The sequence below is a fragment of the Lontra canadensis genome, unplaced genomic scaffold (assembly GCF_010015895.1).
Source record: "Lontra canadensis isolate GAN:19392208 unplaced genomic scaffold, GSC_riverotter_1.0 scaffold107, whole genome shotgun sequence".
Lineage (NCBI taxonomy): Eukaryota > Metazoa > Chordata > Mammalia > Carnivora > Mustelidae > Lontra > Lontra canadensis.
This window is the reverse complement of record NW_022631101.1, coordinates 6381050-6404756: the sequence shown is the minus strand read 5'-3', so window position 1 is coordinate 6404756 and position 23707 is coordinate 6381050. Positions and strand designations below refer to the sequence as shown.

The 23707-nt window shown below is 40.9% G+C and overlaps 2 protein-coding genes across 2 annotated transcripts in view; both read right to left on the bottom strand.

Annotated features, from left to right (window-relative positions):
* LOC116856139 (zinc finger protein 677-like) overlaps positions 1-23707 on the bottom strand; it is a 125540-nt gene that overhangs the window by 8867 nt on the left and 92966 nt on the right. The gene's annotated exons all lie outside the window — the stretch shown is intronic.
* Positions 46-23707, bottom strand: part of LOC116856117 (zinc finger protein 345-like) — a 112901-nt gene continuing 89239 nt past the window's right edge. The window contains 5 exon segments of the mRNA XM_032839391.1: positions 46-345; positions 406-732; positions 5720-5736; positions 10073-10842; positions 10927-11076. Coding sequence (XP_032695282.1) covers positions 46-345; positions 406-732; positions 5720-5736; positions 10073-10842; positions 10927-11076 — 1564 coding nt within the window.

Sequence of the window (23707 nt, the reverse complement as noted above, 5' to 3'; positions counted from 1 at the left end):
TGGGCCTCGGTCCCCTCACTGCACGCGGGGCTGCACCGGGGCGTCTCAGGAGGGCGGCGCGGTCTGCGCGATACCAGGGCCAGAGAGACTCCGCGCGTCTGTGGGCCGAGCCGGGCCAGGCTGCGGCGCGGGGCGCACACGCCCATCTCCCTGAACTCCCACGGCGCGGGTGGGAGCGGTGCCCGGGACGGCGTGAAGCACGGAGACAGCGCGGCAGGCGACGTCTGAAGGCCCGAGGGCCGGAGACCACAGGCGGGGACCGACTCCGACGATGGGAACAGAAAGGCCCCGGGACCCCAGGGCCGCCAGCGCCGCTCGCAGGATTCTGTGTGTCTCCGCGACACGCTACTTACCGCGGTGGAAGGCGCGGTTAAAGGGGCTCGAATGTGCGTGGAGACCCCAGACCTCAGGGGTGAAGGCCTGGGGACTGAGGTTCTGACACTCACTGAGCACGTTAAAAGCCCTCAGAGGCCCATTTGACGTTCGCTCCCTGACAGCCGCTTCCGGGTCGGTGAAAAACTGCGCGTGCGCGCCGGTGGAGCCGCGGGACTGGGCAGGGCCTGAGGGTAGTGCTTCCGGCAATGGGCTGCGCGCGAACAGTGGCCAGGCTCTGAGGCGCACAGCGTGTGGGCGGGGCTGGGGCGAGTCCTGGATTTTGCGCTTCCGGCAACAGGGGGAACTCACGCCCCGCCAGACCTCGGCCCCAAACCCGGGGGACAGGATGGGGTGGAGCTATAGAGGAGTGCTTCCGGTAATGGGAGAGAAACTGAAATGGCCGGTGGAGCCAAGATGTCGGAAGGGCGGGGCCAGGCGGAAACTGGGCGGAGAACTTCCGGCACTTGGCGAGTCCTGAGGTTTGCCTTAGTTAGGATTTCCGGAGAGAGAACGGGACTGCTCAGTTGGCTGGACAGGATCTGGCGTCCTCATGCTTTTTTCTTTTCTTTTTTTTTTTTAATTTTTAACCTTTTCTACTTATTATGTGTCCAGTGGGACGGGACTACTTCCTGGCAATTTAAGTTCATGTTTGAGCAGTGAGGTAAAGGTTGGAGTTGTGCGGGACATGTGTGTTGAAAGTTAACAGGGTTACATTTTAAGGGTGAAAGTGGCTTTCCTCAGAAACTGAGAACAAGAAACAACGTCTGGCAACGATGTGGAGAAAAAGGAACCCTCCTGTACCGTCTGTGGGAATGCAAACTGGTTCAGACCAGACTGTAGAAGACAGTATGGATTTAGTCCAAATGTTAAAACTAGAACTACCTTACTACCCAGTCATTGAACTAGTGGGTATTTACCCAAAGAATAGTTAACACCAATTCCAACAGATATATGCACCCATATGTTTGCTGTAGCGTTTACAATAACCAAATTATGGAAACAAATGTCCATCAACTGATGAATGGATGAGAAGATTATACACACACACACACACACACACAATGGAATATTATTCAGCCATAAAATAGAGTGAAATCTTGCCATTTGCAACAACATGGATGGAGCTAGATGGTCTAATGCTAAGTGAAATAAGTCCTTTTTCTCCAAGTCTTTGCCAACACTCATTGTTTCTTGTGTTGTTGATTTTAGACATTCTTACAGGTGTGAGGCGATATCTCATTGTACTTTTGATTTGCATTTCCCTGATAGTAAGTGATGATGAACATCTTTTCATGTATCTCTTGACCATCTGGATGGCTTCTGCCAAGTTCACTTTACTTTTATCCAAAGTTACTAATGTGTTTTCATTAAAAAATTATTTTATATTTTAGCACTTTGCTCCTTTTCTGTTTCATTTTGTATAAAAAGACTTTTAATATATAAAATTTGTAAGGTTTCACTGCCAAATACATTATATGGCATTTCATAAGCTTTAAAGTAATGCTTAGAGTCTTGATGTTCATTACATTTGAATTCCTTAGCATTTACTAAAATTTGAATATTACAAATTCTTTAAGTTTTTCACACCAAAATTAACATTGTGATGATCCCACAAAGATTGAATTTTGGGTGAAAATGTTGCCATGTATATTACATTTTAAGATTTCTCTGAGGTAGTTATTTCCTGATGTTTAGTAATGTTTTACACTTACTTAAATATAGTGCCCATTCAGTATAATTTTAAGATCTCCCCACTATGAATGTCTGACTAGTGAAAATTCATCCGGAAGACTTTGCAAGTTCATTACTTTTGCAATTTTCCCCCAATAACTGTGATATTTTGTTATCAATAAAGGATGGCTCAAAACTTTTCTACCTTTGCAAATGTTGGTTTTGACACTAGGAAGAATTCTTTTAGGTTGTGACAGTAAGGATCCATTTTGACAGATTTCTTTACTTGATTATGTTCATAATGTACATCTTTGGTTTTAAATGTAAGTCACCCAGATATAGCTGAAAAAATAATCCAATAATATTATCAAATCATTCCATGAATTTGTTTCCTACACATTAAAAAATAGTTTTGGGGATACATTTGGGGATCTTGCAGAAGGTAGATTATATAGCTTATGCTGTACTACATAATATTGTCAACCATACATGTTGGTTTCAGCATGGACTCCCATCTTCACAAGCAAAGTTCCATCAAACTCTGGAGTTGTAGAACTTCCATCAAACAGTTGTGGAGAAGCCAATTATAGGTGGAAGTCATGCACCTATTTTGTTTATGGGGAATTTTGTTGCTTATAAAATTTATAAGTCAGCAAAATGAAAACCTTCACAAGTGAAAAAAAAAAAGTATTTCCTCAATCACAGGAAGGCTTTGATATGTGTCTCCCTGTTATAACATTATAAAAAGGATGCAATTAAAGATTAAAGATTTCAAAATCATTAGATTTCAAATTTTAGAAAAACACAAACTTAGGTGAATTAAAAATTAAACTGCATCACAAAAACAGAGTATATACTTTTTAAGCACACATGGAACATATATTTATCACTATCAAAATTTAAAAATCTAGACTTAGGTAAGGAGAGACATATACAAAACATTCTTGCAATAGAGAAATTTCCCTGATCACAAGATGTACAAAAATCTCAAGGTCTGACAGAAAAAAAATGGTTTTCTAAAGAGGAGTAAACAAGACTAGCAAGAAGAAGAGATGTTGTAGTATATAAGCAGGTAGCATGACCTATAGTTAATCAGGAAATTTTTTTAAAAGATTTTTATTTATTTTAGAGAGAGAGTGGGGAGAGGTACAGAGGGAGAGGGAGAGAGAATCCTAAGCAGACTCCCTACTGAGTGCAGAGCCTGAAGCAGGGCCTGATGCAGAGCTGTAGGAGTTCGATCCCAGGACCCATGAGATCATGAACTAAACCACAATCACAAGTCAGACACTCAACCAACTGAGCCACGCAGGTATCCTGATCAGGAAATATTTTACCCTGAGGTCAGCCCTCTCTTTTGAGGGTCTGTTAGCAGGAAGTGTTTTTCCTAATTACAATCTTAAGATGAGCCAGTGTTCAGGTTCTGGAACCTTGGGAGGAGAGAACTTAATATTTGATTAAGTCATGTTACAGGTATTAAATTCTGGATGATCAGTAGGGACAATCAGTTCACCTAATTATTTACAAAAGGTTGGGGGGGGGGACTTTCAAGGATTTCTGCCTGGCTTTGTTCCAAGTAAACTATAGACTCTAAGTCCTACCAAGTAATATAAGAAAGGGTATTTTTTACTGTAAGCTGTTTCCTGGAAGAGAAAGCATTGAGGAATTTCTTAACCATACTGTTTTCCAGGATTCCATACTCATATAAATGTCAATATTCTCATTACCTATTAGAAGACCCTAAAATGAATAGAGTTCAAAAAAATGAGTACATGTTATATTTGTAAAAAGTAGTATTAAAAATGTGGATTAATAACAGTGACAGTGAACTTGCCTAGGAACTCAAAAGTATATGCCTGTGTATGGCATTTAAAGTCCCTGCATCTTTATTATACCATTTTTGCAAAATTTTGACAGGAAGTAAGTACACAGTTTTAAAATTATTGTACAAAATAGGATGAGGTGCAGAATGATGAACGCATTTTGTATGATAGTATGACATTTTGTGAAAAATCATTTCATCCTAAAGGGGTCTTTTCTAAAAACCTTGAGAAGGTGGGCGCCTGGGTGGCTCAGTGGGTTAAAGCCTCTGCCTTCATCTCAGGTCATGGTCCCAGGGTCCTGAGATCGAGGCCCGCATTGGGCTCTCTGCTCAGCGGGGAGCCTGCTTCCTCCTCTCTCTCTGACTGCCTCTCTGCCTACTTGTGATCTCTCTCTCTGTCAAATAAATAAATAAAATCTTTAAAAAAGACAAAACAACAACAACAAAAAAACCTTGAGAAGGGAGTTAGCCCATATTCATTTTCCTAGGATACAGGGAAACAGATGATATTTACATAAGGAAAAGAACATGGGGGAGCAGGGGTCATACAACTGACAAAAATTGTGATGTTTAGTTCAGCCTGCATGGTAATGACTGGGGAAAGATGGACTCAAAATAGGCGAACACCTAGTTGTAGCAATGTAATTTCACAGGTAACACCCATAGGCTTGTGAGTATAATCAGTAGTATCATCTAGGAATAAAGAGAAATTGGTTACAGGTAAAACCAAGTGGTCTTCAACATAGTGAATAGATCACAATTTTTGGTGACAGATCTAACCATCAGAAAAGTTTTCCCCTTTTGCAATGGACTGAAACAAGCAGATTGGAGCATAGTTTAGGAAAAACCAGAAATGAAATCTTTGTGTGCAACTATGTAAGAAAAGTTTCCCTTGCTCAAGCACATAAAAAAACCCCTGGAATATAAAAGGGGTAGTGAGAAAACCAAACCCCGACCCCTGCCCCCTCCAGCCCAATGGCTTATTTTTGGTTGGGAGATTTTGATAACTGATTCCATGTCCTTACTTGTCATTAGTCTGTTAAGATTTTTTTTGTGATTTAAGCTTTGTGGATCGTATATTTCTAGGTATTTTTTAGGTTCTCCAATGTGTTGGACTGTTTATACTTTCTTATGATCTTTTGTATTTCTATGTTATCTGTTGTAATGTTTCCTCTTTCATGTGATTGAGTCTTCTTTTTTTTCCCAGTGAAGCTCAAGTTCTGTCAATTATGTTTAGCTGTTCAAAAAGCCAGTCTTGGGGCGCCTGGGTGGCTCAGTGGGTTAAGGCCTCTGCCTTCAGCTCGGGTCATGATCTCAGGGTCCTGGGATCAAACCCCGCATTGGGCGCTCTGCTCGGCAGGGAGACTGCTTCCCCCTCTCTCTCTCTGCCTGCCTCTCTGCCTACGTGTGATCTCTGTCAAATAAATAAATAAAATCTTAAAAAAAAAAAAACAGTCTTTAATAATAAAGAGGAGAGGGGCACCTGGGTGGCTCAGTGGGTTAAGCCTCTGCCTTCAGCTCAGGTCATGATCCCAGGGTCCTGGGATTGAGCCCCGGCATTGGGCTCTCTGCTCAGCAGGGAGCCTGCTTTGGTCCCCCCTCCCCACCCCACCCCCGCCTGCCTCTCTGCCTACCTGTGAGCTCTCCCTGTCAAATAAATAAATAAAATCTTAAAAAATAATAATAAAGAGGACAAGCCAACAAGAAGATAAAGCAATTATAAATATTTGTGCACCCAACACTGGAGCATTTTATTTCCATAGGAGCATTTAAATACATAAAACAGTTAATTACAAAAATAAAGGAATTAATTGATAACACAATTATAGTATGGGACTTTAACACCCTGCTTACATCAATGGACAGATAACCTAAACAGAAAGCCAACATGGAAACAGTGGCTTTGAATGACACACTGGAAGAGATGGACTTGACAGATGTATTCAGAACATTCCATCCTAAAATGGCAAATACACATTCTTTTCAAGTACACACAGAACACTCTCCAGAATAGGTCATATATCAGCCCATAAAACAGCCTCAACAAATTTAAGATCAAATTCATACCATGTGTATTTTCTGAACACAATGCTATGAAACAAAGTCAACCATAAGAAAAAATGTGGGAAGATGACAAATACACAGACGTTAAACAACACGTTACTAAACAATGAATGGATCAACCAGGAAATAAAAGAAAAAAATTTTTAAAGTATATGGAAATAAATGAAAATGAAAACACAATGGCCCCAAATCTATGGGATACAGCAAAACTGATTCTAAGTGGAGAGTTTATAAAAATACAGTTTAAAGTATTTTATTTATTTATTTGACAGAGAGAGACAGTGGGAGAGGGAACACAAGCAGGGGGAGTGGGAGAGGGAGAAGCAGGCCTCCCATTGAGTAGGGAGTCTGATGTGGGGCTTGATCCCAGGACCCTGGGATCACGACCTGAGCCGAAGCAGACGCTTAACGACTGAGCCACCCAGGTGCCCCAGAAATACAGTTTATAGAAATACATAAATACAGGAGTACCTAAGAAGCAAGAAAAATCTGAAATAAACAACCTAATATTATATCTAAAGGAGCTAGAAAAAGAAAAACAAAACCTAAAACTAGCAGAAGAAAGGAAATAGTAAAGATTAGGACAGAAATAAATGATATAGAAACGAAAACAAAACAAGACAACAGAACAGATGAATGAGACCAGGAGCTGGTTCTTTGAAAAAGATCAATAAAAGTGATAAACCTCAAAAAAAATTGATAAACCTCTAGCCAGACTTACCAAGAAGAGAAAGGACTCAAATAAATAAAATGACAAATGAGAGGGAGAAATAACAACCAACACCACAGAAATACAATTGTAAGTGAATGTTATTAAATACTATATGCCAACAAATTGAACAACTTAGAAGAAATGGATAAATTCCTAGAACATAAACTTCCACAACTGGAGAAAGGAATAAATAAAAAGTGAACAGACTGATAACCAGCAAAGAAACTTAATCAGTAATCAAAAAACTCCCAACAAATTAAAGTCCAGGCCAGATGGCTTCACAGATGAATTCTACCAAACATTTAAAGAAGAGTTAATACCTTCTCTTCTCAAACTTTTCCAAAAAAAAAAAAAAAAAAAAAAGGAAAACTTCCAAATTCAATTCATGAGGCGAGTATTATCATGATACCAAAACCAGATAAAGACACCACTAAAAAAAGAGAACTACAGACCAATATCCCTGGTGAACATAGATGCAAAAAAAATCTAAATAAATACTAACAAACCAAATTCAACCAAATTCAAAGAATCATACACCATGATCAAGCAGGATTTACTCCTGGATTGCAAGGGTGGTTCAATATTTGCAAATCAATGTGATACATCACATCAATAAGGGAAAGGTAAAAACCATGATATAAATGGGGTGTTAAAGTCCTGTACTATAATCGTGTTATCAAAAGTTCCTTTATTTTTATAATTAACTGTTTTATCTATTTAAATGCTCCTATGTTTTGTGATGAAATTCCTCTGGAGTTAGTAGTGATAGGTTTTACAAAATTGTGAATTCACAAAAAGCCACTTAATTGTACACTGTTAAGGTATCAACTTTATGGCATGTGAATTATATATAAATAAAATGAACAAATATCTAATATATTTACATTGAATTCAGGAAAACGTTCTGACAGATTGACTCTGGCCTCAAGACCTTGGAGATACAGTACAAGTGATGAGGATAGCGATTATAATGGCAGGAAAAGAAGAGATTTTACATTTTTGAGGTGAAATGAGCACATTTTTTTACAGATTTTATTTATTTATTTGACAGAGATCACAAGTAGGCAGAAGGGCAGGCAGAGAGAGAGGAGGGGAAGCAGGCTCCCTGCTGAGCAGTTAGCCCGATGCGGGGCTCGAACCCAGGACCCTGGGATCATGACCTGAGCTGAAAGCAGAGGCTTTAACCCACTGAGCCACCCAGGTGCCCAGAAATGAGCACAATTTTAACCAAAATTCCAGTGTAATTGGAAGCACTTAGGTCTCCTGCCTTCACATTTCAAGATGTCTGTCAGTTCATCTTGCATCACTGCAGTTATTACTGAACTAAAGATATAAAGGACCCTCTTTCTGTACACTCATAAAGCACTTACTTTGTACCTCTCATTTTTATGTTGTACAAGTTTCAAAACAACCCTTTTGTCATACAGCCTCCAATTTTTTTTTTACTAAAGGGATGAAATGTAAATAAAATATATAAATTAGTTTAAAAGGTGTGGAGGGAAAAGTGGTAAGGAAAATTTTTATAAGAAAATTAAAGTGAATTTCTAACACAGTTGAAAAAGAACCATAAACCATAAGGCTTGTTAATGTATTCTCAAATTTAGATTTTTCTAGCCTTTGAAAAATTTCTCTCCTAGTAAAATCCTTGTCATTATTTCTTGTCTGATAAAACTTCTACACATCAATTTTCATGAAACTACCACAAAAATATCACAATTTATCTAAACAGTATTTCATACTTCCAATAACATATTGTATAAAGAATCCTACCTGTGCAGCAGCAAAGGTATTAGCATCAGGAAAAATGGTCTTTCCCAACCAAGGAGTGAGACACTTCAAAAGTAAACATTCAGTGCTGAATTATTCTAACTTCATTTTTTTAAAGGTTTTATTCATTTATTTGACAGACAAAGATCACAAGTAGGCAGAGAGGCAGGCAGAGAGAGGGGAGGGGGAGAAGCAGGCTCCCTGCTGAGCAGAGAGCCTGATGCGGGGCTCGATCCCAGGACCCTGGGACCATGACCCGAGCTGAAGGCAGAGACTTTAACCCACTGAGCCAGCCAGGCGCCCCATCTAACTTCATTTTTAAAAATTTGATTATTAACAGCTTTTAAGTCTCCCATCCCTCCTCCCATTCTACCTCAAACCTATATAGGCTGATGAGAAAGGCTGTGTACTTTTTCTTTGGCACTGGTGGAAAGTTTAGGCCACATTCAGTACCCTCTCCTCAGCTCCACCATAAGAGCCCCATACCAACAAATCTGGACAAGAGGGTCCTTAACATATTAATCATGACTTAGATAGTAGTTTTATATCTATTAAATGCCACTCATGCTGTCACTCAAATTTATATTATATTGGGTTATAATTTCAGTGTTCTTGTTCTTCCAGTAAATTCTGAACATGAATGAACATCACCTAATGAAGTTTGCCCTTTTATCTTATTAAACCCTTCCAAGAGATCTTTGTGGTGACATGAAAGGATTATAATTAAAGTATAATATTAACAGATTTCAAACCTCAGGATGGAAATCACTGATAGTAATTTGGCCTTTTCAAGAAACCTGAAATAAACTATTTAATAAAATGAAGGTACAGGCATCCCTTTAACTTTAACAGCCATTATAGGTATTATTAATTTTTAATCAACTATCAATTATTAAATTTATTTAGAATTAAATTGAATAATCTTTCAGAAGAACTAAAGAGACCATTTTCTCTACTATGAATTATATGTAGCCAATTGTGAGAAATGGTTAAACAACTTATCACATTCATTACAGCTTTAAGGCTTCTCTACAATATAAATTCTTTGGTAAATCTTGAGATTAGATCATTGCCTAAAGGTCTTGCCACTTTGAATACATTTGTATGTTTTCTCTCTGATGTGAATTCTCTCATGACCCCTAAAGTAAACATTTGAACATCTGATAAAAGTTTAACACATTCGGGCACCTGGGTGGCTCAGTGGGTTAAGCCGCTGCCTTCAGCTCAGGTCATGATCTCAGGGTCCTGGGATCGAGTCCCGCATCGGGCTCTCTGCTCAGCAAGAAGCCTGCTTCCCTCTCTCTCTCTCTCTGCCTGACTCTCCTTCTACTTGTGATCTCTATCTGTCAAATAAATAAATAAAATCTTTAAAAAAAAAAAAAAGTTTAACACATTCATTACATTTATAAGGTTTCTCTCCAGTAGGAGATATTACAGATGCTTGATCTTTGGATAAAAGCCTGGCCATACCCATTACATTTTTGTGGTTTCTTTCAAAGATGCATATTCTGGTGTCTACTTAACTGTGAGCCCTGGTTACAGGCTTTGCCAAATACATGACTTCCTTATATGGCTTCTGTTCAGTATGGATTCTTTGATGTTAAGTCTTGAAAACACATTAAAGTTTTTGCTACACACATTGAAATTTTAAGGTTTCTCTTTACCACAAATTCTCTGGGAATCCCCAGTGCTTGATCTTTGGATAAAAGCATTTCCACATATATTAGGTTTACAATGTTTCTTTTCAGTGTGTATTTTCTGATGTCTAGTAGGATTTGCAAATTGGGTAAAGGCCTTGTCACATCCATTACATTTGTAAGGCTTCTCCCCAGTATGGATTCTTTGATGTTGGGTAAGGCTTGAACACACATTAAAGGCTTTGCCACACTCATTACACTTACAAGGCTCCTCTCCAGTATGAATTATCTGATGTTTGACAAGGTTAGAGGACTGGTTAAAGGCTTTGCCACATTCCTTACATTTGTAAGGCTTTTCTCCACTATGAATTCTCTTATGTTGAGTAAGGCTTGAAAGCTCCATGAAGGCTTTGCCACACTCAGTACATTTGTAAGGTTTCTCTCCAGTATGAACTCTCTGATGAATTATAAGATTTGAATGTTGACTACAGACCTTGTCACATGCCTTACATTTATATGGTTTCTCTCCAGTATGGATTCTCTGGTGTATAGTGAGATGTGAGATCTGGTTAAAGGATTTGTCACACTGATTACATTTGTAAGGTCTCTGCCCAGAATGAATTCTCCGATAATTGGTGAGATTTGAGCTTCCTCTAAAAGTCTTCCCACATTCATTACATTTATAAGGTTTCTCTCCAGTATGAATTCACCTATGTTGAATAAGGCTTGAATCCTCAGAAAAGACTTTGCCACACTCATTACATTTGTAAGGTTTTTCTCCAGTATGAATTTTTCTGATGCCGTGCAAGATTTGAATTTTGCCTACAGCCCTTGCCACATATATTACACTTAATGGTTTTTCACTGGTATGGATTCTCTGATGCCTAGTCAGTTTTGCAAATTGGGAAAAGGCTTTGCCACACTCACTATATTTGTAAGGCCTCTGCCCATAATGAATTCTCCAATGACTAGCGAGGTCTGAGCTTTCTCTAAAAGCCTTCCCACAATCATTACATTTGTAAGGCTTTTCACTAATAGGTGTTTTTTGATGTATAATTAATGAAGGAAGTATAAAAAGTTTCCCAGATTTATTACAAATAAAAATAAAATAATTAAAAAAAACAGGCCCATCATGTTTATGTATCCAACACTAATTCACACAGGAAAAAAAATGTGAAAGCTAAAATCTGAACCTAGGCCTGTAGGCTCAGACCACATGTCCTTGAGCACTAAACAGTTTATTACTGCCCACTCAGGAAGTGAGCAGAAGGTCATAGCAAACCCCACCAGCATACAGGGAAATGCTTCAAGAAAAGCACAGGAATTGAGTTGTGTTACTAATACTGTTACTGACTCATCCCACCTGGATAAGAGCATCTCAGTCATCACTTCCTGAATGTGTTGATTTAAACAGTGACCAGGCATGGTGCTATCCTGAACTAGCTGTCCTCTGGGAGAGTAGGGATCTTTATACAATGTGGAACGGGTAAGGACAGGGAACGCTGAGGAGACTTGGGTGTCCACGGGCTCAAAATTAATCTGCTAAGGAAAAAACAGTGTTCTTCATCCAGATCCATGAATCAATGAATGGGGGAGATCAATGAATGGGGGAGAATGGAAGAGATGAAGAAGGCAATTAGCATGATACAGTGGAAGGAATACAGGTTTAGCTCTATTCTAATATTTGACCTGAAATTTCTCAAATGGGATATCCATTGCTTTCTATTTATAAGCATTTACTCAAGAGAGCCCTACATATAGACATGTATAAAAATGTTCTTAGGAGGCATCAAAAGCAAAATTCTGGACATTGCCATCAAGGGCAGAACGGATGAACTCACTCTACACAGGCAGATGCCATAAAAGTGTGTCAGAATTCAACAATGGAGAGTGACATGGGCGCAAGATGGTGAGTCCCTGGTGGGGACGACAGAGTTAGCAGGTTTTGTCAGGTCTGAACTTTGGGGGAGATGTGGATAGATTAGCTAAAAGGAACATACCAACCAAATTATTACTTACTTAATATGTTCTATAAATAGAAATTTACCAGTTTGGCATGCTAACCTTTTTGAGACTGAGTTTCCTTGTTACATAAAAACCATAGTGCTTCCTTGGGTGCCCAGGTGGCACAGCTGGTTAAGCATCCCACTCTTGGTTTCGGCTCTGGTCATGATCCCAGGGTCCTGGGACTGAGCCCCATGTTGGACTCCATGCTCAGTGCAGAGACTGCTTGAGATTCTCCCTCTCCCTCCGCCCTTCCTGCTCATGCTCTCTCATCCTCTTTCTCTTTCTCTCTTTCAAATAAATAAATCTTTTTTTTAAAGATTTTATTTATTTATTTGACAGACAGAGATCACAAGTATGCAGAGAGGCAGGCAGAGGGAGAGAGGGAAGCAGGCTTCCCGCTGAGCAGAGAGCCCAGTGCCGGGGCTCAATCCCAGGACCCTGGGATCATGACCTGAGCCGAAGGCAGAGGCTTAACCCACTGAGCCACCCAGGCGCCCCAGAATAAAACATTTTGTACCAAAATATGAAAGTCAGTAAAATTCAAATAAAATCCAAGAAATTATATTTAGAAAACTTAAAAATACTACAGAAAAAGCAAGGTATCCTATATAACAATTATGGCAAATCAATTTAATGATTTCTGGCATGAACATAGTAATTTAATAAAAAAATTTTTTCTCAAGATGTCCAATATTCCCAATTTTACAAATCCAACCAACTTGAGAAAAAGGTATTTTAGTAATAGGTAAGTCAGGTGAAAGAGAAATAAAGGGACTAAGACAATTTTTTCACAAAGTTCAGGAATTTGAGTAGGTTTGGGGGAAACTGCTGTTAAGCCATAACCCTCAGCACTCAAGAAGCAAATCTTGTAATATATATATATATATATCTTTTTAATTAACATACAATGTAATATAGTATATATTTTAAAATATATGTTCTCCTTGGGATAAGTTTGTACATCTATGATTGCTGGTTCAAAGGGAATGATCATTAGCTATTTGATCAACACTGCCACACTATCTTTAAGAGACTCTGTGACACTCCAAAAAGAACAGAAAGAGAACTATAATCACTCATCAGTCAGACTTCCCTGATACTTCCTATCTCAGCCTCCCTAGGACTTGCTGACCACCCCATTCAGTGGCTTACCTGGGTGCTTCTGTAAGTGGCAGGACAGCACAATAATACAGTAATCAAAATGTTCTTCTTCAAAAATGTTGTTACCCAATAAAACCCCTCCATGGATAAGTCCACCAGAAGTTGTCCATCATCTAAAAGTGGGTTATCAGAGCAGAAAAGAGGATTATTCCAGACCCTAGGAAAACATGTTTCACAAGCCAAACTGTGCAGACTTAAGAAAATACAAAATCTGGACTAGCCAAGTATTGTCTGCATTACTAGCCCAGGCAGAGTGCAGGAAGGAAAATAAGGCAAGATAAGAGATGGAAAGCAAGGGAGTTCGATTTTGCAGAGTCTTTGAGAAGACAAGAGATGCTCCCCATGTAGGACTGGGTTTCAAAGAGAATCTCTGTCCACTGTCTGCATAGTACTTCTGACAAATCATCTCAGAACCCGCCCTATTGCCTGGTTATACTCTTGATGTGTGGCAAGAGCAGGCCTGACAAAATGACCAGGAGGTCTTGAGACAGTCCCATGCAGCCTTGGGGCCCCAAGTGCCGTGGAGGAGCAGCCAATGTTTTCCTATCTCCGAAACACAGGAACAGAGGATGAAACCTGGACAGGTCCTGGAGTCAGATCTACGGAGGAACTGACAGATCAGATGGAATCAGTTGGCATCAAGTATGGAGGGAAGAGACCAGAGAAAAAGAGGACCCCTATGAAGCAGCCCTTCTCATCCCTCTCAAAGCCAAGGGAACAAAAAGGTCACAGCAGCCAGATAAGAGTGTCGCAGGTCATGATAAAGACTGCCATTGTCTCTGCATCAGCTGGAATGTCATGTCTGCAGAACAGAGAAATGGGGGAGAGTTCCTTTGAGGGCTCACAAGTACTTTTCTTTTCTCACAGACCTCTCCTCTTTGAGGAAAGTTTCCCAAACAATATTTGATGAAGCAGTTGCATCTCTGGCCACCTCAGCTGCTACCAGTGTTCGCATCTTCGGTATAGTCCCACCCACTTGGTTTTTTCACTATTTTCAGCTCGCCCTCCACAGCCCTTGGCTCTGTCCCTTGCTCCAAAATAGAGATACTATTTGGGTCAGAGAGTCCTGCTTATAAGAAAGGAGAAATACATGCTGGGGCTTTTCTAGAACATAATCCCAGCCCTTTGTTCAGCTGAGGACAGAAGATGTTACAGATGGGTCTACACTGATTTTGTTCACTGACTGGCTTAGAAAATATTTTACCTATATAGACATCTAGCTCTCTTCTGAGAATTACTGACTCAAACGCATGGGAGTAAAACCAGGGAATCCAATATTTTTTTAAATTTTGCTACAAGATTTTATGATTACTCAAGTGGTAAAAGCAACACTGATCTAGTGAGGAGTGGGCAGATCATCTGAAGAAAGGAGATGAACGTCCAGGTCCCTCCTCATGAAAACTTTCAATTCAGAGTCGATATAGCATCAGTCCCAGTCTAGCAGGGCAGGTGCCCCCCAAGAAACTCACTAGGGCAGATCCCGACATCCAGAGGGACATTATCCTCACCGAGGGAGAGGTTCCTATAGTTCTCCAACATCACATCCTTGTACAAGGCCCTCTGAGCAGGGTCCAGGCACTCCCACTCCCCCGGAGAGAATTCTATGACCACATCCCTGAAGGTCAACAGCACCTGTAATGAAAACACATTACACTAAGAGACCACGGGAAGAGTTCTTCTCTTCACACAGATTATAGGAGAGAGGTGTAAAGATTGATTTGGCTGTAGTGACAAATCAGTGTAAGATAATTTTGTGTTATTATACTTCTCAAGCAGAGGACATAAAGCCACAAAATCACTGCGCAATCCACAATTTTGTGAACAACAAAATATACAAATAAAAAAATGTATCACAAGGTGGACTACATAGAAGGGCTAGATAGCACATTTGACACACCAATTGTTTCTTTGAGGAGCTACACTATGAGTAGTGTCTTTTTTTTTAATTACTTTTATTAACATATAATGTATTATTTACCCCAGGGGTACAGGTCTGTGAATCATCAGGCTTACACATTTCACAGTGCTCACCATAGCACATACTCTCCCCAATGTCCATCACCCAACCACCCTATCCCTAACCCCCAGCAACCCTCAGTTTGTTTTGTGAGATTAAGAGACTCTTATGGTTTCTTTCCCTCCCGATCCCATCTTATTTCATTTTTTCCTTCCCTACCCCCCAAACCTCCCACTCTGCCTCTCAACTTCCTCATATCAGGGAGATCATATGATAATTGTCTTTCTCTGATTGATTTATTTCGCTCAGCATAATACCCTCTAGTTCCAACCACGTAGTTGCAAATGGCAAGATTTCATTTCTTTTGATGGCTGCATAGTATTCCGTTGTATATATATACCACATCTTCTTTATCCATTCATCTGTTGATGGACATCTACTCTCTTTCCATAGTTTGGCTATTGTGGACATTGCTGCTATAAACATTCGGGTGCACGTGCCCCTTTGGATCACTATATTTGTATCTTTAGGGTAAATAACCAGTAGTGCAATTGCTGGGTCATAGGGTAGATCTATTTTCAACTTTTTGAGGAACCTCCATGCTGTTTTCCAGAATGGCTGGACCAGCTTGCATTCCCACCAACAGTGTAGGAGGATTCCCCTTCCTCCGCATCTGATGAGTAGTGTCTTTAAAGATTACAAAGTTCACAGTGCCTTTTAAGAAAGTTTAAAATGCAAGAACGTGATGATGATGATTATAATGGCAGAAACAAAAGTTTTTTAAACATTTACGATGTACTAAACATTACTCAAATGGGTATTATTTTGTGTAATAACATTAGGGAAATATCTGTGTCCACTTTATAGAGGAAGCAACTGTCACAGAAACTCTAAGAAACTAGCCTTGGGTCAGATAACTAAGAAATGGCAAAGCTGGCACCTGAACCAGGTGTTCGGAATTTAGACTTGAACCTGAGAATCACACAGTTAAGTAACAGATAGTGTTGAAAGTACACTGATAGCGGGTTTCCTAGTGAGAAAAGATGAAACGAGTTCCAAGTTAAAAACACAGACCTGCAGAAAATGTCATTTTATATGTACACACATAGTATGTTACTATTGTTACCACTATTTTTTTTAAAAGATTTTATTTATTTATTTGACAGACAGAGATCACAAGTAAGCAGAGAGGCAGGCAGAGAGATAGGGAGAAGCAGGCTCCCCACTGAGCAGAGAGCCTGATGTGGGGCTCGATCCCAGGACCCTGGGATCATGACCCAAGCTGAAGGCAGAGGCTTTATTTAACCCACTGAGCCACCCAGGTGCCCCTATTGTTACCACTATTAATTCACTAATGAGTTCGTGTAGAAAAAAAATTTAAGGCCATGAAAAATTCATAAGAACAATTTCCAAAGGTTAAAATAAGTATAAAAATTACTTATGAAACAATGCATCTTTTATACACACCCATAGGTTTCTGCTTGTATACACCCATGCACATATAAACACAATTTCAGTAAAAGCAGTCCTCTCAGACAGATTTTTGTAATGAATTTTTTAATCTTTTTTTTTAACTCATGTATATTTCAGTATTTTTGGTAAAATGGACATTTAGAAACTGTACTTATTTTTAATTAGGTTGTTGTCAACATTACTCTGTACTAGCCTAGCTAAAAAAATACAAAAAATAGAAAACTTTACCTTTTCCACAAAATACCTATATGTAAATATCAAAATTTTGTCCATTTAAATGTCCATTTAAACATAAGCCAAGTGGGGGTACCTGGGTGGCTCAGTGGGTTAAGCCTCTGCCTTCGACTCAGGTCATGATCTCAGGGTCCTGGGACTGAGCCCCACGTTGGGCTCTCTGCTCAGCAGGGAGTCTGCTTCCCCCTCTCTGCCTAGTTGTAATCTCTGTCAAACAAATAAAATAAAATCCTTAAAAAAAATAAGCCAAGTGGAGTTTATCCAATAAAAATGCTTAAAGATTATAAAATTTATTACTATTCTATATTATTTAATAAATTAAAATAGAAAAAATACGAAAGCATTAGATCTTTTAAGAAATTATTAGTTAACTAAAAATCATGCTGAAGAAAAAATTACAAGCATTATTAAGAAAATTCCAGTAAACATTATGATTGACAATAAACAACTGAAACATTTCCCTAAAACTGAGGCTGATACAAGGGACGATGGACAGGGCTCCTGCTCTTCACCACTGTGCACAATGCCCGGACATTGGGAACCATGTGGGATCCATGTGTCTTCATTCAGAGAATGTTTTAATGAGGCTCTAAAAGAACAAATTATCTCTATGTTTACTAGCATGAAAACAACTCCGAGGTATGTGTGCAGAATAAAATATCACAATATAACATTCACTGAAGAATTCTAACTAAAATCACCTAATGGTAAGTAAATGCACTTTTTTTTTTTTAAGATTATTTATTTATTTATTTGACAGACAGAGATCACAAGTAGGCAGAGAGGCAGGCAGAGAGAGAGGAGAAAGCAGGCCCCCTGTCATGCAGAGAGCCCGACACGGGTCTTGATCCCAGGATCCTGGGATCATGACCTGAGCTGAAGGCAGAGGCTTTAACCCACTGAGCCACCCAGATGCCCCAGTAAATGCATTCTTAAAAGACACACACTTGGGGCGCCTGGGTGGCTCAGTGGGTTAAGCCTCTGCTTTCGGCTCAGGTCATGATCTCAGGGTCCTGGGATCGAGCCCCGAATCGGGCTCTCTGCTCAGCGGTGAGCCTGCTTCCCCCTCTCTCTGCCTACTTGTGATCTCTCTCTGTCAAATAAATAAATCTTTAACAACAACAACAAAAAGACACACACTTAATCTTCCACAGAACAGGCAACAGTGATTACAGAGTTGGTGAGTGATGATGGAGGGCATGACAGGGAAGGAGATGTTTACTTCTTAGTCCAAAATCTGCAACACTGTTTGGAGTTTTACCTCAAAACAAGGATATATGGCATGTGATGTTTAAAACAAAAGAAATGTAACATTTTAGTAACATATGGTGATAACAAAGACTAAGTTTTTGCTCTAATGTAATGGCTGAAACATTTTTAGGTAAAACACTGGCTACACAAAAGTTCCTGAATGAGCAAGGGTCTTCATGTGATGGATATGCTGTGAGTGATGTTAAAGAACTTAACTGTTAAAACAAATTATATAATAAAACATCCTTTATCATTGATAAGTTTCAGAACTTTCAACTCTAACCCAAGTTATTAATATTTTAGAACTAGAAACATGCTGATTCACTTGTTCAGCATCAAATGCTTTGTAAAATCAGGGACAACAGGTTTTTCCCCTTCTCAGTCTTATTTCCATCTGTTCCTGCATATTAATATGGCACATAAATGTGTAGGTCATTTTTTTCTTTTTCAAATTTGTACTTAAGTTCTAGTTTGTTTACGTGTAGTGTAATATTATTTTCAGGAGCAGAATTTAACGATTCATCACTTACATGTAACACCCCAAGCACAACAGGACAAGTGCTCTCCTTAATGCCCATCTCCCCATCACCCACCTACATCTCTCCATCACCCCTATGTTTGTTCTCTACCGTTAAGAGTCTCTTATGGTTTGCTTCCCTCTTTTTCCTCCTTCCCCTATGTTCATCTGTTTTGTTTCTTAAATTCCAAATATCCAGGAAATCATATATTTGTCTTTCTCTGCTGACTTATTTTGCTGAAGGACTTTTTTTTTAAGATTGTATTTATTTGTTTGACACAGAGAGAGCAAGAGAGCACAAGCAGGAGGAGCGGCAGAGGGAAGGGGAGAACCAGCTCCCCTATCCCCACAGTAAAGAACCCCATTCCAGACTCTATCCGAGGATCTTGGGATCATGACCTGGGCGGAAGGCAGAGGCTTAACCGACTGAGCCACCCAGGCGCCCCTTAATGCAGTGCTTCTTGCTGCTACTCTACACGGAACTGACCGTGCATTCATACGCAACTCCTAAAACAATCTCCTTTGCCAACCGCACTGACACCAAAGCCCCACTCCCAGTTTCTGATTCACATCTGAGTAGGAAACCCTCCCCCTGATGAACCCCCAACAGGGTCTCTTCACAGGTTCCCGTCTCCGGGTCTTGATGAGATGGAATGTAAGTGGAGATGAGAGGTATGGAGGCAAGGCTGGGGTGAGTTCGAGCAAACGTTTGGCAGGTACCTTGAGAGTACATTATTACCAAGTCTAGAAAAACCAGCATTTCAGGAAAGACAGACAGAAGAAACAACCAAGAATGTGAATTTTACCTGGGAACGAGTCATTCCTGCCTCCTCTTCCTTTCCTCTTCCCCTGGACTTGTTTCTCGGATAAGATCAGTCTTGGCAAGTGGACCCTGAGTGAACACAGGCTGCTTAATGCCTAGAACGCACACGCCCCCTTCGCGTGACAACCGCGCACACGGGAGGACCTCAACAAGTAAGAGTCCTCGGCCGCCCGCCGCCCAAGAGGGGCTCGTGAACACAGAGACAAGCCAGTGAGGCAGTTTCTCCCCTTTCCTTCCCACCTCACTGCCCCGCTGTGAGGCCCACGCGTTCTGTGGCTGCGGCGGCCCCGACCAAACGCGGCACAGAACAGAGCCCCGCCTTGCCGTATCCGGGACGGGGACAGGGCAGGACAGTGGAGCGCCCGAAGCGCGTCTCCACGAATCCAGGGGCTGGAAGCGGACACAGACGCCGAGACCCGGGGCCTGGAACTTCCCACGACGACGCCGGGACTCCTCGTGGCCCGAAAGGCGAGGACGGCAGTTGTAACCTCCAGAGAACCCGGGTGTGGAAGACTGGAAGCTTGAGGCCGCAAACCACGGGTTTGTGACTGAACATCCGAAATCCACTCACCCGAGCGTTCCTGTCACTCAGCCCATTCACTTCCGGCTCTGCAGGCAACTACGCATGCGCAGACGGGAGAGGCAGTTACAGGGGCGGGACTTGGGCAGGGCCAGGGCCCTCAGGGAAGATGGCAATTCTGTGTGTAGCAACTCTGTAGTTTTGTCACCAACTATTCCAAAACAATATGCTTGATCCTTTTGCTTTGTGATGTTTTTGCTGTCCTATTTTTGTCCATGTTTTTGCCAAACACATAAATAAGAATTATGATGTTTACCAGCATTTGCAACTTTTAGCATAGGGTGACCAAAAAGCCAATGAACTTGGAAGCTTTTGTTTTAAGCTCTGTCTGCTCTGAGTTCCTGAGGCTGATCGTGATGGTCTGGAAGATACCCAAAAGGCAGTGGTGCCAGTGGACACCCTGCTGGCAACTGTGAACACACTGAGCAAGTTTACCTCCAAAATAACCGGGGGTGGGGGGGGGATGGGGGGGTGGTGCTTTAATCCAAAACCTCCAGTGTATGGGGGATTCCTTTAGAAAGAATAAACAAGGAATTGACTAAGTCAGGTGCTTGAGAATCAGATCTATAGACCTTAACATGCATCCACCAAAGGGTATATGTAGTGGTAAAAAAGTGGTAAAGAATTAAGAAATTCCCCAGGAATCCAACCACAGTCTGTGATGAGACGATCACCCCTGTTGCCAAATTCTTAGTAGCCATTCTGTCATTTCCCACTAAATAATATTTATATTCAGAGTCCTTTCTTGAGACTGGAAGTTTAGGTTATTATTATCATGGCAACTGAAATCCTATATTCTCCCCTTAGAATTTTTTCCCACACATATAAATTTACCAAGATTTATCTCCTGTTCTCATGAGATTTTCTAGGTTTATACATTCTATCCAAGGAGAACCCCTTTCCCACATGTGAGCACTTAATCACCTGGATTCTTGATAAGCCCCCTTCCCTTACAGACCATCACTCAAACTGAAATAGAAACTACTCACCTGATTTTTCCTTCTGTTATGGCCACCTCTGCCAAGATCACTCACTGGAGATACTCAGCTTAACTGTCAGGGGAGAGCTAGCAATCAGTTAAATTTAAGATACTTGCAACAGCTGGAATGCTGTAGCAGGATGGAGGTTACTTGCTTCTGGAGGGAAGCCCTAGGGGAGGAGATACAGAAAGACAAAATATCATTAACATCCCTCTCTCCTCATATGTCCTGGGGCTAAGGTAGTCCTTAAAAAAAAAAAAAAGTACCAGTTTTTTGCCTTTCCTTTTCCTGCAAAGAATCAATGTGCCCCATTACAAGATCTACGGTTTCACTTTTTTCCCAGTCATCACTTATTTCTACCCAAACATTTCATCCCAGAGATTCAGGTATAAAGCAGACAAAATCTTCTCTATAAATGTAACCAGATTTACATTTGGGTCTCTTAACCCTATTTGAGCTGGGCTATCACTTGGACGTGTACAAACCGTGCTAGCCCGGGGTAGCCACTAAGGAAGGAAAGCCACATTCTGCCAAGGAATGGTCGATATGGAATTCAGATTTGGAAAATAGTTCCATATAATCCCCACTACTCCTCTCATCCTTTTCCTGGAAGCATCTGAGAGAAATGATCATCACTTTTTGAAGGACAGTCACATCCAATCACCAAACTGCCTTACCATGTTGGGCCAGGAGGAAGTAAAGGAAGTAAGTAGTCTTTGTGACAAAAGGCATAACATAGGTGAAGTTGTAAATGGACTGGAAAGTCTAAAAGGTGATGCAGATTCATTTTCAAGGCCAGAAGGGTGTGGCCAGAGTCAACCTATATGAATGTGTCATCCGTGGTGAAGCATGACCTGGAGAGCAGGTCAAAGGTGCAATGGAGTCATTCTGCCAGGAGTGAGCACAAGCCTCCCAAACCATGAGACAAACACATCACCTTTCTCCTGCAGCCACAACCCTGGCATACAGTGGGAGCCTCTACATCAACACAGAACCATGCTTGATCAGCACCTTGACAGTGGTCAGTGGCCTCAGAGAAAAAGTCCTTACCATGTTCTTACCAGACAACAGACCAATAGCTGAGGTTTATTTCTATTTTGCAGCCACAAAGAAGGTGTCCTTAACCAAACTGCCTGTAGTGCCCAATATGGAAAACTAAATCACTAGAACATGGGAACAACCCAAAACTCTGAGTTCTGAGCTCTGAGTGGAATGATTATACTGCTTTCAGGTTTGCATGGCTGACTCTGAAGCCAAACAGCCACAGGAACCCAGTGGACGCCATTAGGCGTCAGCTCCTGTGACCCATCAGTGAACCAGGACAGACATTTAGAAGACACTTGGTGAATCAGAGACCCTAGAGCCAGCAAGATTTCTTTCAGGCACGGGAAGGGGACATAAAATGTCCACCGAACACAGCTCCTGACTTTTCTTGTATAGCTGAGAATTTGCTTTGGAGAGTCGGGTTTCCTTGTAAATGTGCTATATCCAAATAAAACAATAAATGTAAGTAAACTTTTTCTGAGTTCTGTGAGCTGCTCTAGCAAATTAATGGAATTCAAGAAAGAGGGTCATCAGAACCTCCAATCTTTAGCTGGTCAGTAAGAAGCACAGGTTGATAATGTGGGCTTACTACTGGCATCTGAAGTGAGAGACAAGGGCAGTCTTGTGGGACTGAGGCCTTAACCTATAGAATTTGATGCTGTTTCTAGGCATCAGAATTGCTGAGTTGTAGGACACACTGCTCGTGTCTCAGAGAATTACTTGTTGGTGTGGGGGACCCTCCCCACCGCCATGATGGAATTTGGTGCTCAGACTCCTTTTTAAGGATGCATACCTAAATAGTATATATTTCCATGTGTCTGACTTCTTTTACTCAACATTAGGTTCATGGGATTCATCCCATGTTGTTGAATACAAATGAATTTCATTTGTTTTTATTACTGTAGAAGTATCCATTCTATGGGCAAATTACAGTTGTAAGCCATACCAAACACACACACACACACACACACACACACACACACACATCATATCCATTTGGCAGACAAATTCTTGAGTCTTCTATACCTACTAAGTTCACCTACCCCAAAATGAAAATATTGGGCTGGGGAGGTCCAAGTTCTCTGTGGGTCAGGTTTCAGTTTTAATCAAAGCTCTGTAGCAACTGAATAGCCTCTTTTAGAATCCACATCACTATTAGTTTTCTCAGGGGAGTTTTGAGTTCAAGACCCCAAGGGGGGCCTTCAGGTTGAGGCTTTCTCCCTTTGCCAGAGGCTCCAAATGACAAAATCACCAAGTTTTCTTTAATCACTGGAAGAATCAAGTGTTGTAAGTCTGCTCACATAGTTCCAACAAACCTTAATTGGAAAACAGGACTCTAATTATTTTCGGGTTTTATCAGCCATCCCTAGTGTCAGAAATATAATACGGATAACTCAGTGCTACTAACAGACTTGTTACTTGCCAACAAACAGACCATCTATAGAGTGAACATTTGGATACCAGAGGGTAGATTCCAACCTGCCCACAGGGTGGCAAATGGCAGTAGAGTGTGACTCCTGAACACTTTGGAACTGAATCCAAGCCCCTCTGCCCAATGCACAGCAAAACCTATCACTGAGACATCAGGGGTGTAAGGAAAGGTTCATTCAAGAGGCAGCCAACTGGGGCGCCTGG